Source organism: Manacus vitellinus, unplaced genomic scaffold (genome assembly GCF_001715985.3).
Source record: "Manacus vitellinus isolate BGI_N305 unplaced genomic scaffold, ASM171598v3 scaffold_51_pilon, whole genome shotgun sequence".
NCBI classification, from domain to species: domain Eukaryota; kingdom Metazoa; phylum Chordata; class Aves; order Passeriformes; family Pipridae; genus Manacus; species Manacus vitellinus.
The window spans coordinates 5,206,282-5,224,209 of record NW_021940620.1 but is presented as its reverse complement, the minus strand read 5'-3'; the positions used below and the strand labels follow the sequence as shown (position 1 = coordinate 5,224,209).

Sequence of the window (17,928 nt, the reverse complement as noted above, 5' to 3'; positions counted from 1 at the left end):
CGGATTAAGCTCTTTGTGTGCACGCGAGTGTGCCTTTATGGAAGCTGCTCCCGCAAAACCAGCCGTGGGGGTTGCCGGGACCATCCCCTAGGTCGGGGGGCTCTTCTGGAGGAGGGGGGGACCTCCTGTTTCCGTGACTCTGAGGAGATGCTGGGACAGTAACTCCCTTGGCAGGCAGCACGGTGTGCTCCGGGATGGCCGTCTATGCCCTCACGGGCTTCTCGCTCGTCAGCCTACTCAGCTTTGGCTACTTATCCTGGGACTGGATGAAGCCCAGTTTGGTGGCTGATGTGGCCACGGACCCCATGGAGAAATCTCTGCCTCCTGCCTTTGCCAGGCCACCCCACATCATCTTCATCCTGACTGATGACCAGGGCTACCACGATGTCGGGTATCACGGCTCGGATATCCAGACGCCGACGCTGGACAGGCTGGCAGCGGAGGGCGTGAAGCTGGAGAACTACTACATCCAGCCCATCTGCACCCCGTCCCGGAGCCAGCTGATAACCGGCAGGTAAGCCAGTGCCCACTCACACCCCACTCCTGTCCCTGTTTTGGTCCCTTCTGTAGCCCCGAGGGGTTTAACCCCAGCTTGCAGCTCGACCGATGCCCTGGTGCGTTGGCAGGTGATGGAGATCCTCCAGTGGATCTGGATTTCTCTGGAAGGCTTCCTGTGTGAACAGTTGATTTTCATACAGGAAAAATAGTGGCACATGGCAAGGCCAAAAATGTGGATGCTGTTGGGTAATGGATGTCACTTTGGGAGAGGGTAGTTCCTGGCCTGAGGTGCTTCAGTGCCAGGCAAGGAGCTGTGTCCCCAGGTAGTCCCATGCAGCTGTCACACAGGCCCTTGGGGATTTGCTGTGGGGTCAAAGGATCATTTTTCCCTGCATCTGTGAATCCCTTGGTCCGTGCTTTCCCTGCGTGCATGTTCAGTGCTGCACTGGCCAGGGCAGGATGGATGCTGCTCCATCACTCTCTCCTGTAGCAGCACAGTCAGGTTTTATCATGGGGCTTCTATGATAAGTGGGGCTTTCTCTGGAGCAATGCTGGGTGGTCAGCACTCACTGCAGGAGGCAGATCCCACCAGATCATCTCCTGCTGAGGAATGGGCCCCAGGGAGGTGCCCATGGATGTGGTCACCTACTACCAGGGGGTGGTGGAGCCCACTGTGGTCCAGGCAGAAGCCTCTCTTATCTCTTGATGGCTCTTGAGTGGTCCCAGGCATCTCTGGGGTGTGCAAAGCAGGAGAGGGCAGGGACGATGGGGGTATCCAGGTGGGACACTGCAAACCCACTTGCTTGTGCTGCCCAGCCCTGACACAGCCCAGACACTTCCCCAGTCTGGCAGCTCCCTGTCTCTGGCTGGAGTTTGCTTCGTGGGGCTGGGTTGGGTGACACAAAGATCTGGATGTATTTTGGTCTTCAGTACATATAAAGTGCCATCACATCCCCACCCAGCACTGCCTGCCCATCATCATTGACTCCTCCTGGCTCTTTCTGGCAGGTACCAGATCCACACAGGGCTGCAGCACTCCATCATCCGCCCTCGGCAGCCCAACTGCCTGCCCCTCGACCAGGTCACCCTGCCACAGAAGCTGCAGGAAGCGGGCTACTCCACACACATGGTGGGCAAGTGGCACCTTGGCTTCTACAAGAAGGAGTGCCTGCCCACCCGCCGGGGCTTCGACACCTTCCTGGGGTCCCTGACAGGCAACGTGGACTATTACACCTACGACAACTGCGACGGGCCGGGCGTCTGCGGCTACGACCTGCACGAAGGGGAGGACGTGGCTTGGGACCAGAGCGGGAAGTACTCCACCTTCCTCTATGCCCAGCGTGTCAGCAAGATCCTGGCATCCCACAGCCCTAAGGAGCCCATCTTCATCTACGTGGCCTTCCAGGCAGTGCACACGCCCCTGCAGTCGCCCAAGGAGTACATCTACCGCTACCGCTCCATGGGCAACGTCGCTCGCCGCAAGTACGCTGCCATGGTGACCTGCATGGACGAGGCGGTGAAGAACATCACCTGGGCCCTCAAGAAGTATGGTTATTACGACAACAGCGTGATCGTGTTCTCCACTGACAACGGCGGGCAGACCTTCTCCGGGGGAAGCAACTGGCCACTACGGGGCCGCAAAGGGACGTACTGGGAAGGGGGAGTCCGTGGCATCGGGTTTGTCCACAGTCCCCTGATCAAGCGCAAGCGTCGGACAAGCTGGGCACTGGTTCACATCACAGACTGGTACCCGACTCTGGTCAGCCTGGCCAGGGGCAACCTGAGCAATGTGCCAGGCTTGGATGGCTACGATGTCTGGCCTGCCATCAGTGAGGGCAAGGAGTCACCACGTACTGAAATCCTGCACAACATCGACCCCTTGTACAACCATGCCAAGTATGGCTCCTTGGAGGATGGCTTTGGCATCTGGAATACAGCTGTGCAAGCCTCCATCCGGGTTGGGGAGTGGAAGCTCCTCACTGGTGACCCAGGGTACAGTGACTGGATCCCCCCGCAGACCCTGACCAACTTCCCAGGGAGCTGGTGGAACCTGGAGCGTCTCACTGACGGCCTGAGGAAGTCCGTGTGGCTCTTCAACATCACTGCTGACCCCTACGAGCGCTACGACCTCTCAGAGCAGCGCCCAGATGTGGTCAGGACCCTCCTGACGAGGTTGGTGCAGTACAACCGGACAGCCATCCCGGTGCGGTACCCTGCGGAGAACCCCCGGGCTCACCCGGACTTCAATGGTGGTGCCTGGGGACCTTGGGCCAGCGAGGATGACGGGGAGGAGTGGGAAGGCAGCCGGGAGCCCCTGAAGAGTAGGAACAAGAAGAAGAAGTGCAAGATCTGCAAGCTGCGCTCTTTCTTCCGCAAGCTGAACACCAGGCTCATGTCCAACCGCATCTGATGGGAGACTCCCCCAGCATCGACCCATCCTGGCCAGGGTGGAACTCTGGACTGCACTGCCATGGGGTGGGAGTGAGGGAGAAGAACATGTGGGAAGGTGGCCAGTGCTCTCTTGCTCTCCCTTGCTCCAGGATTCATCGCAAAACACTTCTCCTCTCTGGCTGGAGGGGTGGCTGCAGGGAGGTGGTCTCGGTGGGCAAGGAAGGGTGATGTGGTCTCTGCCCTGGTGCTTGGTGGTGGTGTATGACTGTGCTGAGCTGGGCTGGCCCGTGCACACCCCCTTCCAAAGAGAGAGACCCTTTCCTCAAGAACTCCACAGCCAGTCATAAGCTTTAAGTGCTGGCCATTGCAAGAGCAGGAGGAAGCACGGGAAGCCCTGCCTGCAGGTTGATCCTTGCCATTTCCCTGTATTTACATGCTCCTGGCTTTCAGCCTTCTGCCAGGCAGCTGCTGCCTTTGCTCTTGCTCTGGGAACTCGAGGGCCTCCCCCACACCCAAGACCACAGCACTTCCCTATTACACTTCTTTGTAGAAGGATGGATTCCTGACCATGGATATCAGACCTGAGACTGATGTGGCTGGACTCAGTCATGCTGCTACTGGGACCTCACCTGGGGCTATGGTTTCCCCTCTCCACTGGCTTTGGGGGCCGGGACCAGCCCCGGTGAGGAGCTGTGGCCCATGGAAACATAGTTGGATACACTCAGAGCTCTCTCTGGCCCCACATTTGGGAGGCAGATTTGCCCCTGGCTCTGATGAGCTCCACACTGGTCACCCAGCAGACCCTTTTACCCATAATTTGTCCAGACCCCCCATGTGTATGGCACCCATCTTCCTCTCCATGCCTCTTACTCATCCAACCGGCAAACCGTCCCGACTGCCTCTTCCCAGTGCTGGTGCTGTCCCTGTCCCCACATCCCACTGCTGAACCTGGGGCAGAAGGAAGTTCTCAAGGAGGTCTCTGCAGAGGCTGCTGTAGCTGCTCTGTAGCTGCAGGACCTCGAAGCCGCGGTGGAGGACAGGGGCGATGGGGACGTCTCCTGCCTGACAGCACCGCGCCGCATCCCCTCGCCGCAGATGGGCACCGCTCTTCCAGCAGCGCACGCGTGGGGAGGAAAACACCTTCCCATCATCCGCTGCCGTGGGGAACCCATCCGACTGCCGGGGCCCAGGAAGCTCCAGACCCAGCGCCGGGCCCCTGCGCCTTCGGCGGGGTGTGAGCACGCGTACGTGCGCTCACAGGAGAGCTGGCGAGGATGAAAGGGGGCAAATCGCTTCAAAAGCATTTTGGATGCATGGTGCATTTCCATTTACACAATGTGTTTTACATTTCTCCCCACAGGTTTCTCTTGGTGCAGCGTGTGTAGGCGAAGGCCCTGCTGTGAATTTTGAAAATAGTTATTTTTGTCTCTGGAAAATGAGGCCCGTTAGGACTTGTCAGCTCTTGGATGAGCAGTGTGGGCTTTCTTTTTTTTTTTTTTTCTTTTCCCCCCCTCTCTCTCTCCCTTGCAAAATAACATTCATTTAAAATCTGTCATTGAAAGATGTGACAATTGGCAGCGTGAACGCTGAATACCTTTCAGTGCGCTTTCAAGCCCTGTGTGTGAGAGAGGGATGAGGATGGGAAGAGAATGCAATGACACGTTTGTATTTTTTTTTTTCTTACTCTTAGCTGGATTATTTGGGGGAATTGGGATTTTCTATAGAAACAAAGAAAAAAACCCCCAGCTGACAGCAAGGCAGAAGAGAGGAGGCCTCTTCTTGTAGAGCTGGGAAGGAGTTTGAAAAGCCAAAGTGTGGTGGTGTGTGTGGCAGTCCCTGCTGCTCCACGTACATCCATCACTGTGCCGTCCCGTTGGCACATCCCAAGAACACGTTTCAGAGGGGGACTCAGCTCCTCCATCAGCCCCATCTCAATCCCTGCTTCCTTAGCATGTTGCTCCAGGGGGATTGGTCCCCATGGCATCACCTGGGCAGAGGTGAGCCCTGGGAGGATGCTCCACATCCTCAAACTACCTCAAGTGGCCAGCCTGGTCCCTCGGGATGTGCACCACCGGCGTATCCACCAACAGTGGGGCTGCAGCACTGGCTGCCATTTGGCAGAGCCAACCGGTTGCTGAAAATAAAGCAACAATTTGCTGAAGAAGAGGAGGCTGCTGCAGACAGAGCTGGAGCCAGAGGAGGGCAGGGGGTGATGCTGCAGGGGGCTCAGGAATAAATCATGGCAAAGGGGGAGCTGGTGCTGAAGGGAGCAGGAGAGCAGGGCTGGACGTGGGGTGGCGACAAGGCTCGGGAAACGGCTTTCATTTCCATATTTATATAAATGCATCCAAGTTTAGTCCTTCTTTTGTTTTTTTTTTTCTTCAAAAATGGAAATTTCCATGAAAACATGTTTGATTTTTCTCCCTTCACTTTTACTAATATCCCCACGAGAAGGTTCGTCTGGCCTTGCTTCCTTTCCAGTTTCGGATGTGCTGGGCTGGTGCCGGGCTCGCAGTCAGCCTGGACATAGCGGTGGATCTGCCGTCATCTGTATTTTAATTAAAAAAAGTTGGGTTCTGAATCTTTTTAAGAAGAAACAGTTGAAGGAAAATCTTAGTCCCTGAAAACAAAGAGGAGGAGTAGGCAGGAGCATCTCTGGGTGTTCGCGGAGTGCGAAGCCTCGAGCCTGAGGACAGCAGTTGTCCTTCTCCGATTCCAGCTGTGCTGTGTCTGAACACTGGGCTGGGAACGGACACATGGCTGCTGCTGCAGGGGCTCCTCATCCCAGCAATGCTCTTTAATGGTCTCTCTGGGGAAAAATGCGGCGATGTGCCACAATCCCGTGTTTTTGCACAGTTGAAGTCCCTTGGGAGTGTGTGTGTGCTCTGGCTGCTGAGGGGTTAATGCAGCTGGAGAGATGCTCAGTGGTGGAGCTCCCTGCACCCGGGAGACGTGTCTGCATAGACAGGCTGAGGCTCCCCTCCTTCCCAACCTCCATTCAAAGTGCTGGGCAAGCCCCTGGCTGCTCCAGACCCCATCAGGAACTGGGTGTAGGATGGGGGCCTGTGGAGGGATGGGGCAGGGGGATGCATCTGGGGCTCCAATGACAGGATGGACTGGCTGCCTCCACCCTGCTGGCTGGAGGGAGTGGGATGGGGATGGGCTAGGAATGGATGGGCTGGAGATGGGGAGGAGGATGGGAGGAGGATAAGAGGAGGATGGGGATGGGATGGGGTGGGGTTGGGGAGGGCGATAGGATGGGGATGAGGATGTGGGTGGGATGGATAGAGATAGGAGTGGGGATAGGATGTGAGTGGAATGAGGATGGGATGGGTCAGACAGGACTGGAGGTACCTCAGAGCCCCCCCTGAGAGAGGGAAGGCAATAAGCCTGGTAGCAGGACAGGGGATGGATATCTCAGCAAACTGCCACAGTGGGAGGTGGCAGAGCACCCAGAGCACTTCATGCTGGGAAGAGGGTGTTCTGGACCAAAGGCACTCTTGTCCTTTCTCCTTCCAGAGATCCAAGGACATGTGGTTTTTGGAGGTTTTTCCCCACCCAGAACCAGCACATGAAGGCCCCAGGGAGCCACATGGCACCTGCTGAGTGTCCCCAAGTATCACAGCCATGTCCACAGGAGGGTCTTTGCCCACGGACCCTGCTGTCAAGGAGAGGGTGGCACTGAGAAATCCTGTCTCAGCCAAAACCAGCTTCCTGTGGTTGCAGGAGCAAGTGCTGGGGCCCACAGGGACAGGGCACGTTTGCAAACACAACCCTAAATGTAAATCAGTTCTTACCACGGTATTTATAATCTTATCTAAAAATAACCCCAAATTCAGCTTCCCAGAGGACAGCAACTGAGCATCCCCCAGACCCCAGCTTGCATGTGAAACTGTCCCAGTAATTTTGGGATGTCTGCAATACGTAATTCGCAGCCCTGCTGGTTCTGCTGCAAGCCCCATCCCCTGGGAGCAGAGGGGACCTGCTGCACCCCCCCCGGACACACTGGCCCTCCCTGAGCTGCCATTCCAGTGCATTTGGTGTTTTGCATCAGATCTCAGGTGCCCACCCTGGGGCAGCCCCAGGCTGGGATGTAGAAACTAAATCTCTGCAGGTAGAGCTGGAGCAAAGGTGGGGAGAGCAGCCCAGTGATGGAGAGGATCACTGGGGATGAAGGTCTCCATCAGGTGGCCAGACCCGAGCACGGCAGCAGGAGAGCAGCTTGGCTCCCAAAGCCCTGCAGGAGCAAACCTTGGGATGGCTGGAAACAGAGATATCTTAAGTGTATCCTGAGGACTCTTGGAGAGGGCTGGGACTACTCCCCTATACCGGGGAGCCCCCAGCCCAGAAGGAGAAGGTCCCACTCAGAGCTCCTGCTCCCCTTGGATTGTCTCCAGGCACCCAAGAGCAGAGCCATGCAGCAGTTCCTGATTGAGAAAACATCATCAGTGAAGCAGAGCATGTTCGGCATCCAGAAGTCTGACATCCCCTTACCCTCAGAGGGAAAAATGTCGAGGAAAAGCAAAAAAAAAAAAAAATGGATAGAGAGGATGGAGGGAGAAAACTTTCCTGAAGAGCTGTGTCTCTGCCAGGCAGGAGAATCCTGGGGAGGGAGGCAGGGTCCTCACAGGGGGCTTTGCCATCACCCCCTGCCTGGGTGAGGGGTTTGTGCCATGGGGATCAGGGGTGCAGTGGGGGTCCTGGGGGGAAGGAAGGGACAGATCCCTCCTCCTGGCTACAGGAGCACGCAGTCACGCGTGTGGGGTTGAACACGTGTGCCAGCGTGGGGGTGGGCGCAGGAGGGGGAGCAGGTCACATTGCAGAGCCCACGGGGACACGAACATTAGCACAGGCAGGAGTGGGGTGGGGGCACAGAGCTGCTCACGGGCATCCATGGGGTCTCCGGAGTGGGGGGGCTCTTCCTCTTGCCCTTCAGCTCTGAGGGGCTGCTGGAGGCTGCTGCTGGAGGAGGAGAGCACTCCCACAAGCATCGGGACACACCGGCCCCCACAGCAGCACCCACCTCCCGACACAGCCCTGGGGGTGGTGAATGAAACCCCCTTTTGAGTGGGAATGAGATGGGAAGGAGTTGTGCAGGGGCTGAGAGGTGTTTTGGGGACCATCATATCCCCAGGGCACAGAGGGCACAAATGCATTGCCCTCACCCCAAGTGAGGGTGCCTGGTGTGTTCTGTCGATGCCAGGGCATGGCCAAGGTGGGTCTGGAGGCCATCAACCCTTGGGGACCGTGGCCCCATCCCTGTGCCTGTCCATTGCTGGGAATCACGTCCCTGCCCTGCCACCAGGGATGCAGGATCTCTTCTGGCTGGACCAGACAGGAGCGGGAGGCTGGATGCAGGAATGTAAGGTGGGGATGAAGGTGGGTAATGGTGCAATTAATGGAAAAGCCATTAGACCTTTCTCCTCCTCCCCCTCCTCTTCCTCACTCCACCACTTGCTGTCCTCCTCCACTTCCACCTCCTTTCTTCTCTCCCTCTCTGCTCCTCCTTCTCTCTCCCCTCTCAAAGATTTCTCCCTATTTTTGTCTGGTTAGAACCTTTTCTTTTCCTTTTAACCCTTCCATGGCAGCCCGAAAGGGAATTCAATCCATCTCAGCTGCCAAAGGCAATGCCCTCCCAGCTGGCACAGAGCCCCTTCTCCTGGCGCTTCGGGGGCCCTGCTGCTGCAAAATCATCCAAAAACAGGACAAAAGCTCAGTAGAAAGCTCTTCTGGGGGGGTGGTCAGCAGGTGGAAAGTGCAAGGCGTGGTGTAAATGGAGGAGGGGGTGCAGGATCCTCAGTGGATGATGGTGGGGGCTCCAGGAAACCCCTTCCCTGAGGTTTGGACCTCACAACTCTACTTTTATTATGCTTTTTGTGCTTTCTTATGTTCGGCATGGCAGACAGGCCACACAGCAGCAAAAAGTCGGAGGAGGAGGAGGCCAGATCTTTCTCCTATTCCCATTCTAAAATCCCCTCCATCTGCCCCAGCTTGGGCTCCATAGGAATATAGCACCCCAGGACACAGCCTTTTTGCTCCCCTCTAGTTGTGCTTCAGGCCAGACCACTCACCCCACTGTGTGGGGGACCCTCAGGACCTGCTCCCCAGGAAGCCCAGAGCCCATAGGGAGACCCAGTGGGCAAAGGTGGGGAGCAGGGAGCAGCCAGTTCTCCCCTGCAGTGTGATAAGGGGTAGCCCCTCCGGGGACCCTGGCTGAAGGTGGGACAGTGTGGGCACCTGGGGACCTGCCATGGTTTCTCCAGCTTCTCCTGACACACTTCTGTTCCATCTGCTCCCTCCTGCTGCAGCATGTCCCCATCCCACAGCACCCCAGGACCCCAAGGAATGCTGCTGTGGGCACCAGCAGGGCCTGTATTTTTTTATTGGGGGGGGGGTGGAGTAAGCTGTTGCCAGGGTGACAGCATCCTCCTGCAACATGGAAACCACGGTTTCCATGGAAACCCTTTTTGCCCCAATTATTTTACCACTGCCACATCCTTTAATTTGCCTTTAATAGTTGTATTTTAGACATTCCCTCCCCTCTGCAGCAGGTGGGTGACCCCCAGGCAGCCCCCGGGCTGGGTCCCCAGCAGGGCCATGGTCCCCATGGAGGGTGGCGGGTTTGGGAAGCAGTTGCCCCGGCAACAGAAACAGGGCGTTTCTGGCAGCGGTGGTCACCATGGGGACGGGGATGCTGACGAAGGCTTGTGAAGCTGAGAAGACAAATTGCCCTCATCATTATCTCTGGGCTTGTCAATCAAACATATTCCCTTATTTACCTCGGCGAGGAGAGAGCCCCGGGAGCACACAGAGAGGGAGGGAGCCAGAGGAGAACTGCTTGCCCCAAACTCTGCACTGGGGAGGGAGCATTTCCAGCCCCTCGGGATGGCCACCATCACCTGCAATCGCTTCACGGAGGAGTACCAGCTCTTTGAGGAACTGGGCAAGTAAGTTGGAGACGGGGCTGGAATGCTTGGAGCAGGGCTGTTCCCTGGCTGGGAAAGACCCTCAGCAGTGCTGGGAACTGCTGGAGATGGGGGAAACGAGATGAGCATGGAGAGATGTAGTGGGGATCGGTGGGAGGACTCGGGTGAGGATGGGGGCTGCCAGCCCCAGATCTGCATCTCTGTCCCTCCCCGAGTTCAGGGGCTGCTGATGGGTGTTTGGCTGGGGGCACGGGGCACCCAGAAGTCTGGAGCTGCCTGGGAAGGGGGAAACTGTCTCTTTTATGGAAAAGCTGCTCCCAGAAAAGGGTGCTGCTGGTTCCCTCGGGAAGTTCCCCAGCCGGGAGGAGGGATGGGACAGCCGAGGAGGAAAGCCTTACATTTACAAATACATTGGGTGCCCCTTACATTTCTTTAGGGAATTTCTCTGTATGGATTTACCAGGGTTACTAGTGATGCAGGAGACCCAGCCTGCATGGTAGCCCCCAGAGAATCCTGGCAGGTCTTGGACAGACCCAGGATGTCCCTCACCCCTGCCCCTGTCCCACTGCGGGTGAGCCACAGCCCTGCCTGACCCTCCTGCTGGGGAGGGCTCAGCTCTCAGGTCCGGGTGTCACCGTGTGTGCCTGGATCTCTGTGTGTGTGTGTGTGTGTGTGTGTGTGTGTGTGTGTGTGTGTGTGAGTGCAAACAGAACTGCCTGTGCACGGTGAGGCAATCCCAGGGAGCACCGAGCCCCCCGGGGTGGAGCAGGGGATGTCAGGTTCTCCGTGCAGAGGGATGCTCCGCGTCTCGCCCAGCGTGTGGCTGTAAAACGGGTGCAGGAGTGAGCAGGCGTGTGCCTCTGTTTTGGTTTCTGTGCCTTTTTTTTTGGAGCCGGTGTGTGAATCTGGGGCGTGTGGCCACCGTCCCCGTGGAGTGGCTGGAGGGGGTGGCGGGCTCAGGGTGCCTGTGCCGGGCAGCTGGTGGTTGTGCTCCAGATGGGAAGCTGTGTCCATCCCTAGGCACAGGGGCATGCTCCAACCCCGCAGCCCTGCATTGCCCGGGTGCAGGGCAGCCTGTGCCTAAACGTGTGCACACGCACACACACACACACACACACGGGCACTGAAAATGGGGGTGAGGGAGAAAGGAGAGGGTAGAGATGGAGAAATGGAGAGGCTGAGACAGGGAGCACTTTGTGCTGGGCTGAACGCTGTTCACATTCCCCAGCCAACCCACAGCACCAGGGTGCTGCTACAAAGTGCAGCTCTGGGGAGGTGAGTGGAGCCCCCCATCCCAGGATATTCACATCCATTCCCGCGGCATCAGGGTGGCTGTGAGGGGCTGGCAGGGAACAGTTGGTTGGGGAGTGGGTCCTTGTGGTGGGGACAGCCCCAGCTGGCACTGTGGGCAGGGGGTTGGGCACCCGCTGGGGAGATGGTGCAAGGTGGGATGTGGGACCTGGTTTTTCCAGAGTTTTCTTGGCTTTTCAGGGCTCTGAGGCTCTGTGGTGGTGGCAGGGGCTGGGCAGGGGAGGCAGTGGCTGTTGGGTGCCTGCAGTGAGGCTGCAGGGCCCTGGCTGGGCAGTGGTGGCTGCGGGGATGTGGAGGGGAGTTTGCAAGCCAGGAGTGATGGGGGAGGACCGGGAGGGCTCCTGAAGGTGTCTGGGATGTGACACTTTGCTGGGTGGGTGGCGACACCAAAGGCTGAGCACCCAGGCTCAGGGTTTGCCTGCATTGCCCGGCACTGTGGTGTAAAACCACCTGGACAGATACATTTTAATGCATTCACAAATAAAGGAGCAAAGATGGTGCAGCAGCTCACCAGCCCCTGTGAGCATCGTACCGGGCCACCCCACCCCCGGGGTGATTCAGGGGCATCATTCCCAGCTCAGAGCATCCCACAGCTTTTCCATCCACCAAAGAGGGCAGGTACCACCGCAGCAGTGAGGTGTGTTCCCAAGTTAGGGGCTCCACCAGGCTAGCCAAGGTGCTGTGGGGCTGGTTGGGGATTTTCCACTGGGATGGTTTCCAGCACATCCTGGCACATTCAAAAATCAGCGGTTTCCCATGGGGAAATTTCCGCTTCATGGGCTTAGAGAGGGAAATCAGGACGAAGTGCCGCACCTCTGCTCTGCTGCGGCAGCTGCTCGCCGTGAGAAGTGTCGTTCCTCCTCCAGAGAGATGCTCCCGGTGCCGTTTGGGGTGGGGGTGTCCTGGCAGGGGTGGGCAGAACGGTTCTCCTCCTGCCAGACCCTGATCGGGAGCAGCGTCCTGCAAGGATTTGGAGCAGAAAGGGTCCCTCTTGAGTTTGCTGTCCCTGAGGAACGGGGGTGGGCTGTTGGGGGGGACACAATGTGTCCCCAGCCTGGCTGGCAGGAGGGGGGGGTGCCAGGCTGCTGCGCCCACCCTGTTCCTTTGCCATCTCCTCGGCTGTCACCCATCCTGACTCCCAGGCAGGTGGGGTTTGAGATGCCACACACCTCATGGTAGCACCACAGCGGGGCTTTGGGGGCAGGCAGAGATGGGAAGAAGAGTCTGCAGAGCCTGCTCCGTGGAGCACAAGCCCTTGGCACATCCCTGCACCTCCCAAGCATGGGAAGGCATCTGTTCCAAGCGGGGGACTAGGAGCTGGGGAAAACCTGCTCCTGCAGCAGCCCCCGCAAAGCAGAGCAAGTGAAGGGCTGCTCCGATCCCCCGCGCTTGCAGAGGGCGGTGGACAGCGGCGAGGGACAGGGAGAAGATCCTGCCCACGGCCCCCCAGAGTAGGACAAACATGAAGTGCAGCTCCACCGGCGCCTCCAAATCCGCCCCCGCAGCAGGTTCAGGGAGAGGCTGGAGACAATTACCGTGCTGAGCCTTACGATCAGCCCCTCCGCTCCTGGAGCTGCAGGAGAGGGGGCTTATTAAAAAGGGAAAAAAAAATAAAAAATGGAGGAACAAAAAATCCCCAGCCCACACTCTTCTCTCTAGAAAGGAGATAAAATGCCTCGGAGGAGGAGGAGGTGTTGAAGAGAGGGAGGGCGGCAGCAGCACAGCCAGGCGCTGGCAGGGAAGGTGTGAAAAAGGGGGAAGCGGAGCATCCCGGTGGCAGAGCCACTGCTTGGGCTGGGGGGGAGGCCGTGGGGACAAGGCATGGGGTCATGCCTGGACTGGGGACCAAGGGGCAGAGGCTGCAGGGCTGGGACTCAGCAGTGCCAGGGCTCAAGGCTGCAGGGACAGGGCTGCCTGTTGAGCTGTGGGTCCAGCATTGCCCTGCGCTGGCAGCCAGCAGGGGAACAAGGACATGGTCTGTACCCACGGCCCTGTGGGTGATGTCCCCACCCCATGCTCAAACTGGGACATGCTGTCTCATCCCAGCCAGGCAGAGATGGGGGTCCAACTCCCACCAGGGTTTTGGTGATCTCCATCCAAAGACCTGCCACCCTGGGAAGGAAGGGACACGCTGGTGCCCATGGCCAGGGAACAGGGCATGATTCCTTTCTTCCAGAGGGGTTTCTTGAACCAAGACGGGGCTGAGCTCCCTGCCTGGCACCCCCAGTGCTGCCTGCATAGCCTCACGAGCTCCTGGTGCAGAAGAGGATGCCTGCCTTTGCGGGGAAGGAAATGCTGCATTTAGATGGAGCCAAGGGGGGATTTTTTTCCCCTAGGCTGGAAAGATCCCACATGGGGCTGAGAAGCAAGAGAGCAGCCTGGCATAGGGAGTAGAGCCTGTCTGGGTGTAGAACACCCAACATGGTGGGTTCCTGGCCAGTGCAGACTCACTGAAAGACCCCACTGGAACTAGGATGGGGCTATGGCAAGTGTCCTCTACCCCAGAGTGTTCTGCACCTGCTTCCAGTGCTCCATGTTCCACCCACCCTCCAGGCTCACAGTGTCTTGATTGTGCTTTACAGACCACAAACAGACATTTAGTTTCTGTTAGGAAGGTCTGAAGGAGGCAAAAGCCAGGAATGCAGCTGGGGATGTGAAACCCTGTGCTCTCCCATCACGGCTGCTTTATCCCGCTTCCCATGGCTCCCCTTTTCTCACCATTCAGTTCAAATAAATAGATGAGCAAGTGGATGTGGGCACTGGGACCAGGAGTGGCCGGGGTTCCCCAGCCTCCAGTGGATCTGGGACATCTATGTCACTCCAACCTCATGTTGGGTTCTGCAGCGAAAACATGTGACTGGGGCAGGAACCCCCAGGTGGGGAAGGGGGGCATCCCTGCTTGCTGCACTCTCTGCTGCAGACTATCCTGCCGCTGCAAAAGGAAAAAAGTAGAGGAGTCCCAGGGATCTACAGGAACCCACAAACCCCACACACTGTGGTGTTCCCAGTGGGATGGGGAGAGCAGCACTGCAGGACTGATGACGGCTCTGATCTCTGATCCAGGGCAAGCTGGATATGAAGCATTTTGCCCCCCCTTTCCAATTAATTCCCCCCCACCCCCTCCAGGATTCAGCGATATTAACAGCTCAGCTCTTTCAGCAGCCAGGATTAAACGTCAGGACGGGGAAGCTGGGAAGCACCGGGATGCTGTTCCCCCGGCTCCCGCCCTGCACGTGCCGTGAGCGATGCTCTGCGCGGCGGCGCTGGGAGCGTGGGCTGCCGGCTCTGCTGGGGCCCCTTCCCCATCCCTCCGCACCCGCTGCTCGCCTGCTCTCCTAAAGATCACATTCAAACGCAAATTGCCCGTCTCCACCCGCCCCCACCGGTAAAATCAATTATCCGCCGCTGCTCGCCAGCCCGTGGCCTTTTATTCCTCGGCAGGGAGCTGGAGCGGGGTGTCGGGGAGTGGGGGGAAGGTGGGGCGGGAGGTGGGATTGCTTTTGATAGTTGTTATTTTAGCGACTGGAAAGGTTTGGCAGGAAAGGTAACCTGGCACAAAGGTTGTGCTCAGCATGGCTGGAGCACGCGTGTGAGTGTGTGTGTGTGTGTGTGTGTGCCGTGCCACAGCTCCCAGCATCATACCGGCACTGGCAGTGCCACGAGCTGGCAGGGCTCGGGGTATGGGGAACGGGGGCAGAGGGGAGTCTTTGGAGTGTCCCAAGCAGCCATGCTCGTTTACCTGCCAGATCCCAGGAGAGCCTTGCACGTTGGCTCATGCGTGTGCAAGGCACAGCAGCATCAGTCCCTGTCCAGCTTGGCTCCAGGGGTCCTTGCTCACAGGATCCCCTGGGCTATCCCTGCCTGGGTGGCAGTTTTGCAGCTGGGGGGACCTGGCACTGCTCACAGCTGCCAAGTGCTGCTGTGATTGCAAGGTCTAGAGCAGGCTGAGCCACACAGGCTGAAGTGGCCGAGAGCTTCGTAGCAGCCGCAGCCATCACAGTGTCCCTCAGGAGCCAGTGCCCCCGGTAAATCATTACCCCTTTTCTCTTGGGGACAAGTAGGGCAGAGCTGGAAGGAAGAGGAGTAAAGGTGCACAATGCCTGGAGTGTCCCAGAGGAGCACGGAGGGAAGAATCCCACATTCACCCTGCACCCATCATTTCCCAAGGAGAGTGGTGCAAGGAAAGCTGACTGAGATCCCTCCAAATGTTTTCCCCAAATCCCTTCCCCAGCCATCATCCACATCCCCATTCTTATCCACATTCTCATCCTACGTCAGGGCTGAGCTGTGCCCTTGCCCACACCACACCCTCACCTCTCCCTGTGGCTTCTTCTCTTCCCAGGGGTGCTTTCTCCATTGTCAGGAGATGCGTGAAGGTGTTGGCAGGACAAGAGTATGCAGCCAAGATCATCAACACCAAGAAGCTCTCTGCTCGAGGTAGGTGCTGGAGATGTTCCTGGGGAGGTGAGAGGCAACCAGGGCTTACAGAGTGAGGAATTTGTCCCATAGGACCCCATTTCTGTTCCTGAGATCTGCCACCACTCTGCAGCAAAATGCTGGTGACAGCCTTGCAGCAAGCCAGACCACTGCCAGCTTCAGGCACTGGGTAGCACAGTTATTCTGGAAGCATCACCTTCTGAGAGGGCCCTCACTGACCCCCTATCCCCACTCTTGGTGGTGCAGGTTTTCTTACTCATCAGTGAAATCAGAATGTCCTTTCAAGTGGGGGTTTGACTTCATTTCTAACTGTAGATGGACCCTCACCCCTCGCTGCCATCTGGTTAATCACTCTGGTGGAGCACATTGGCTGTTTGCTGCTGGAAGAGGTGCTGGTGGGTCTGTCCTGGTGGATCTGTCCTGGATGCTCCTCGAATTGAGGCTGAGCTGAGCCAGCAGAGAAAAGCATCAGTCAGCCCTTGCCCCAGGGCACAGTCCCCTCTGCCCCCAGGAATGTGGCAGAGGAGCTGTGATGAGGAGGATGGAGGGGATGGGGCAGCAGATGCTGTGTCCCCACTCTAGCTCCTCTCTGGCTGTCGGGAGTGCAGGATGGGTGCCGGGAGCAAGCACCCTGCCAGGAGAGTTTAATTAACCTCCCTTGGTGACTCTCCCTCCTGCCACTGCTGACCTCCGAAGGCAAAACTGAAATGCAGAAAACTGTGACAAGCTCCTTTCTGACCTGGAATTAAACCAACATGTTGCAATCTCCCTCCCACCATGCTGCTGAAGTGGCACAGCACCAACACTGAGCCTCCCCAGCTCCTCCAGCATTGACCCCTGCCCTTCTTCTGGGATATGGACCATTTCTCTTTCTCTGAAGCTGAGAGCTGGGCTCCAGGCAGAGTGTGCAGTGCTGGGCTCAGCTCTTGGCTCCTGCCCATGTACCCCAGCTGGCAGCAGGGTGGGCAGAAAATGCCTCCCAGATTTCAGGGCTGCCTGAAGCAGCAGATTGAGCCACCCCCCTCTATCCTGCCTCCACTCGCCTCCTCAGGCAGTTTGCCCCTCTCCACCCTCTCCTGGGGTTTGTGCTGTCCCTGCAGTGGCTCTGTGCCCATCTGCCCCCTGAGGAGACTTGGCCAGAGCTATTTCCCCTGCTCCACCAGCTGAAATCTCCAGCTGCTTTTGCTAATGATCTGGAACTCCCATTCCTGCAGCGCTGCTGCTTCCCCAGACTGGGACAAGCCCCAGAGGGGCATGAGGAGCCACTATCCCACGGGGATGTGCCACTGGCTGTGTCATACACAAAGGGGGGGAAGGCAGGGAGGGAGGAGTGGGGAAAAGAAGCTGCAAAACATCTCCAGCCATGGTCTGTTTCTTCAGACATCCTCCTGGCTGCTGACACAGAGGGGCCAGCAGGGGAGAAAGTGGAAGTCTTGGAGAAGAAATGGGATTTGGGAGCAGGCAGGAGCTGGATTTGTGGGATAGGAGAGGAACTGCGGCCAGGGGTCACTTCCCCAGAGAATTTCGTGCCTCGCTGTCCCTCCAGCCCGTCCCTGTCATTCACTTTAATTGTGAAAAACAAAAGCCTAAACCCCAACCTCTCCCTGTCACCCCATCCCATCCTGGGAAGATTGTGCCCCATTGGGGAAAATGCCGTGGGGAGCTGAATGAGGCATGGAGGCTGTCCCAGCCTTCAGCTCACAGACTCCAGTACAGGCTGCAAAATTCACTCCAAACCCGGGGGTGACTCTCCCACTTGATGGGGATACTCAGCCCTGGGGAAGGCTTCAGCCCTGCAGAGAAGGGGCTGTATCACCTTCCCATCTCGGCGGTTGGAGACACCCAGGTTTGATTTGATGCAGAGCGAGACTCCGGGGTGTGAACCTGCAAGGGAGCAGCGAGAGCACCGAGAGACAAGCAGCCCTAATTATATCCTCACTTGTCCCGGCTGCTGAGTTCCTGCTAGCATGAAATTTCCTCAGGACAGGCACCTCCATGCAGGATGGCTGGGTCAGGTGTGAGCAGAAGTGGAGAGGAAGAAACAAAATAATTTACAGATTCATTCTGAGGTGCCCCAGGGTGGAGGATTTTTTTGCTCAGCTCAACTTGCTTCGCCCAGAGCTCCCTTGTCTCACATTCCCAAGCCAAAAGCTGAGGAAAGGGACCTGTGCTGCCTTTTTGCAGACAGGCACCAGAGCAAAGCACATTTTCAGAGCCAGGGTTTTGCGATGCAGGAGTGCAAAGTCCTGATGTGAAATGGCTGGTGATGGTGACAGGGAGCAAAGCCTGTAGCCCCATTTCAGCCTGACACTTCTCTCTAGTCATTCAGTTGCTCAAATTATACCATGCAGGACCAGAAATGTCC

The 17,928-nt window shown here is 57.6% G+C and overlaps 2 protein-coding genes across 2 annotated transcripts in view; both read left to right on the top strand.

Annotated features, from left to right (window-relative positions):
• The first annotated feature begins 194 nt into the window (after positions 1–194).
• ARSI (arylsulfatase family member I) lies at positions 195–3,009 on the top strand. Its single transcript, XM_008921011.3, has 2 exons — positions 195–514; positions 1,507–3,009. The coding sequence occupies exons 1-2, from the start codon at positions 195–197 to the stop codon at positions 2,906–2,908; spliced, it is 1,722 nt and encodes a 573-aa protein (XP_008919259.2). The 3' UTR covers positions 2,909–3,009.
• A 6,543-nt stretch (positions 3,010–9,552) lies between these two features.
• The window catches only part of CAMK2A (calcium/calmodulin dependent protein kinase II alpha), a 34,898-nt gene continuing 26,522 nt past the window's right edge, over positions 9,553–17,928 (top strand). Inside the window, exons 1-2 of the mRNA XM_008921014.3 lie at positions 9,553–9,836; positions 15,469–15,563. Coding sequence (XP_008919262.1) covers positions 9,775–9,836; positions 15,469–15,563 — 157 coding nt within the window. The 5' untranslated portion in view covers positions 9,553–9,774. The remainder of the gene's footprint in view (positions 9,837–15,468; positions 15,564–17,928) is intronic.

Coding starts and splice junctions, on each gene's coding strand:
- ARSI (XM_008921011.3), top strand. CDS start 195: ATGGCCGTCTATGCCCTCACGGGCTTCTCGCTCGTCAGCCTACTCAGC. Junction 515..1,506: donor AGCCAGCTGATAACCGGCAG/GTAAGCCAGTGC, acceptor TCTTTCTGGCAG/GTACCAGATCCACACAGGGC.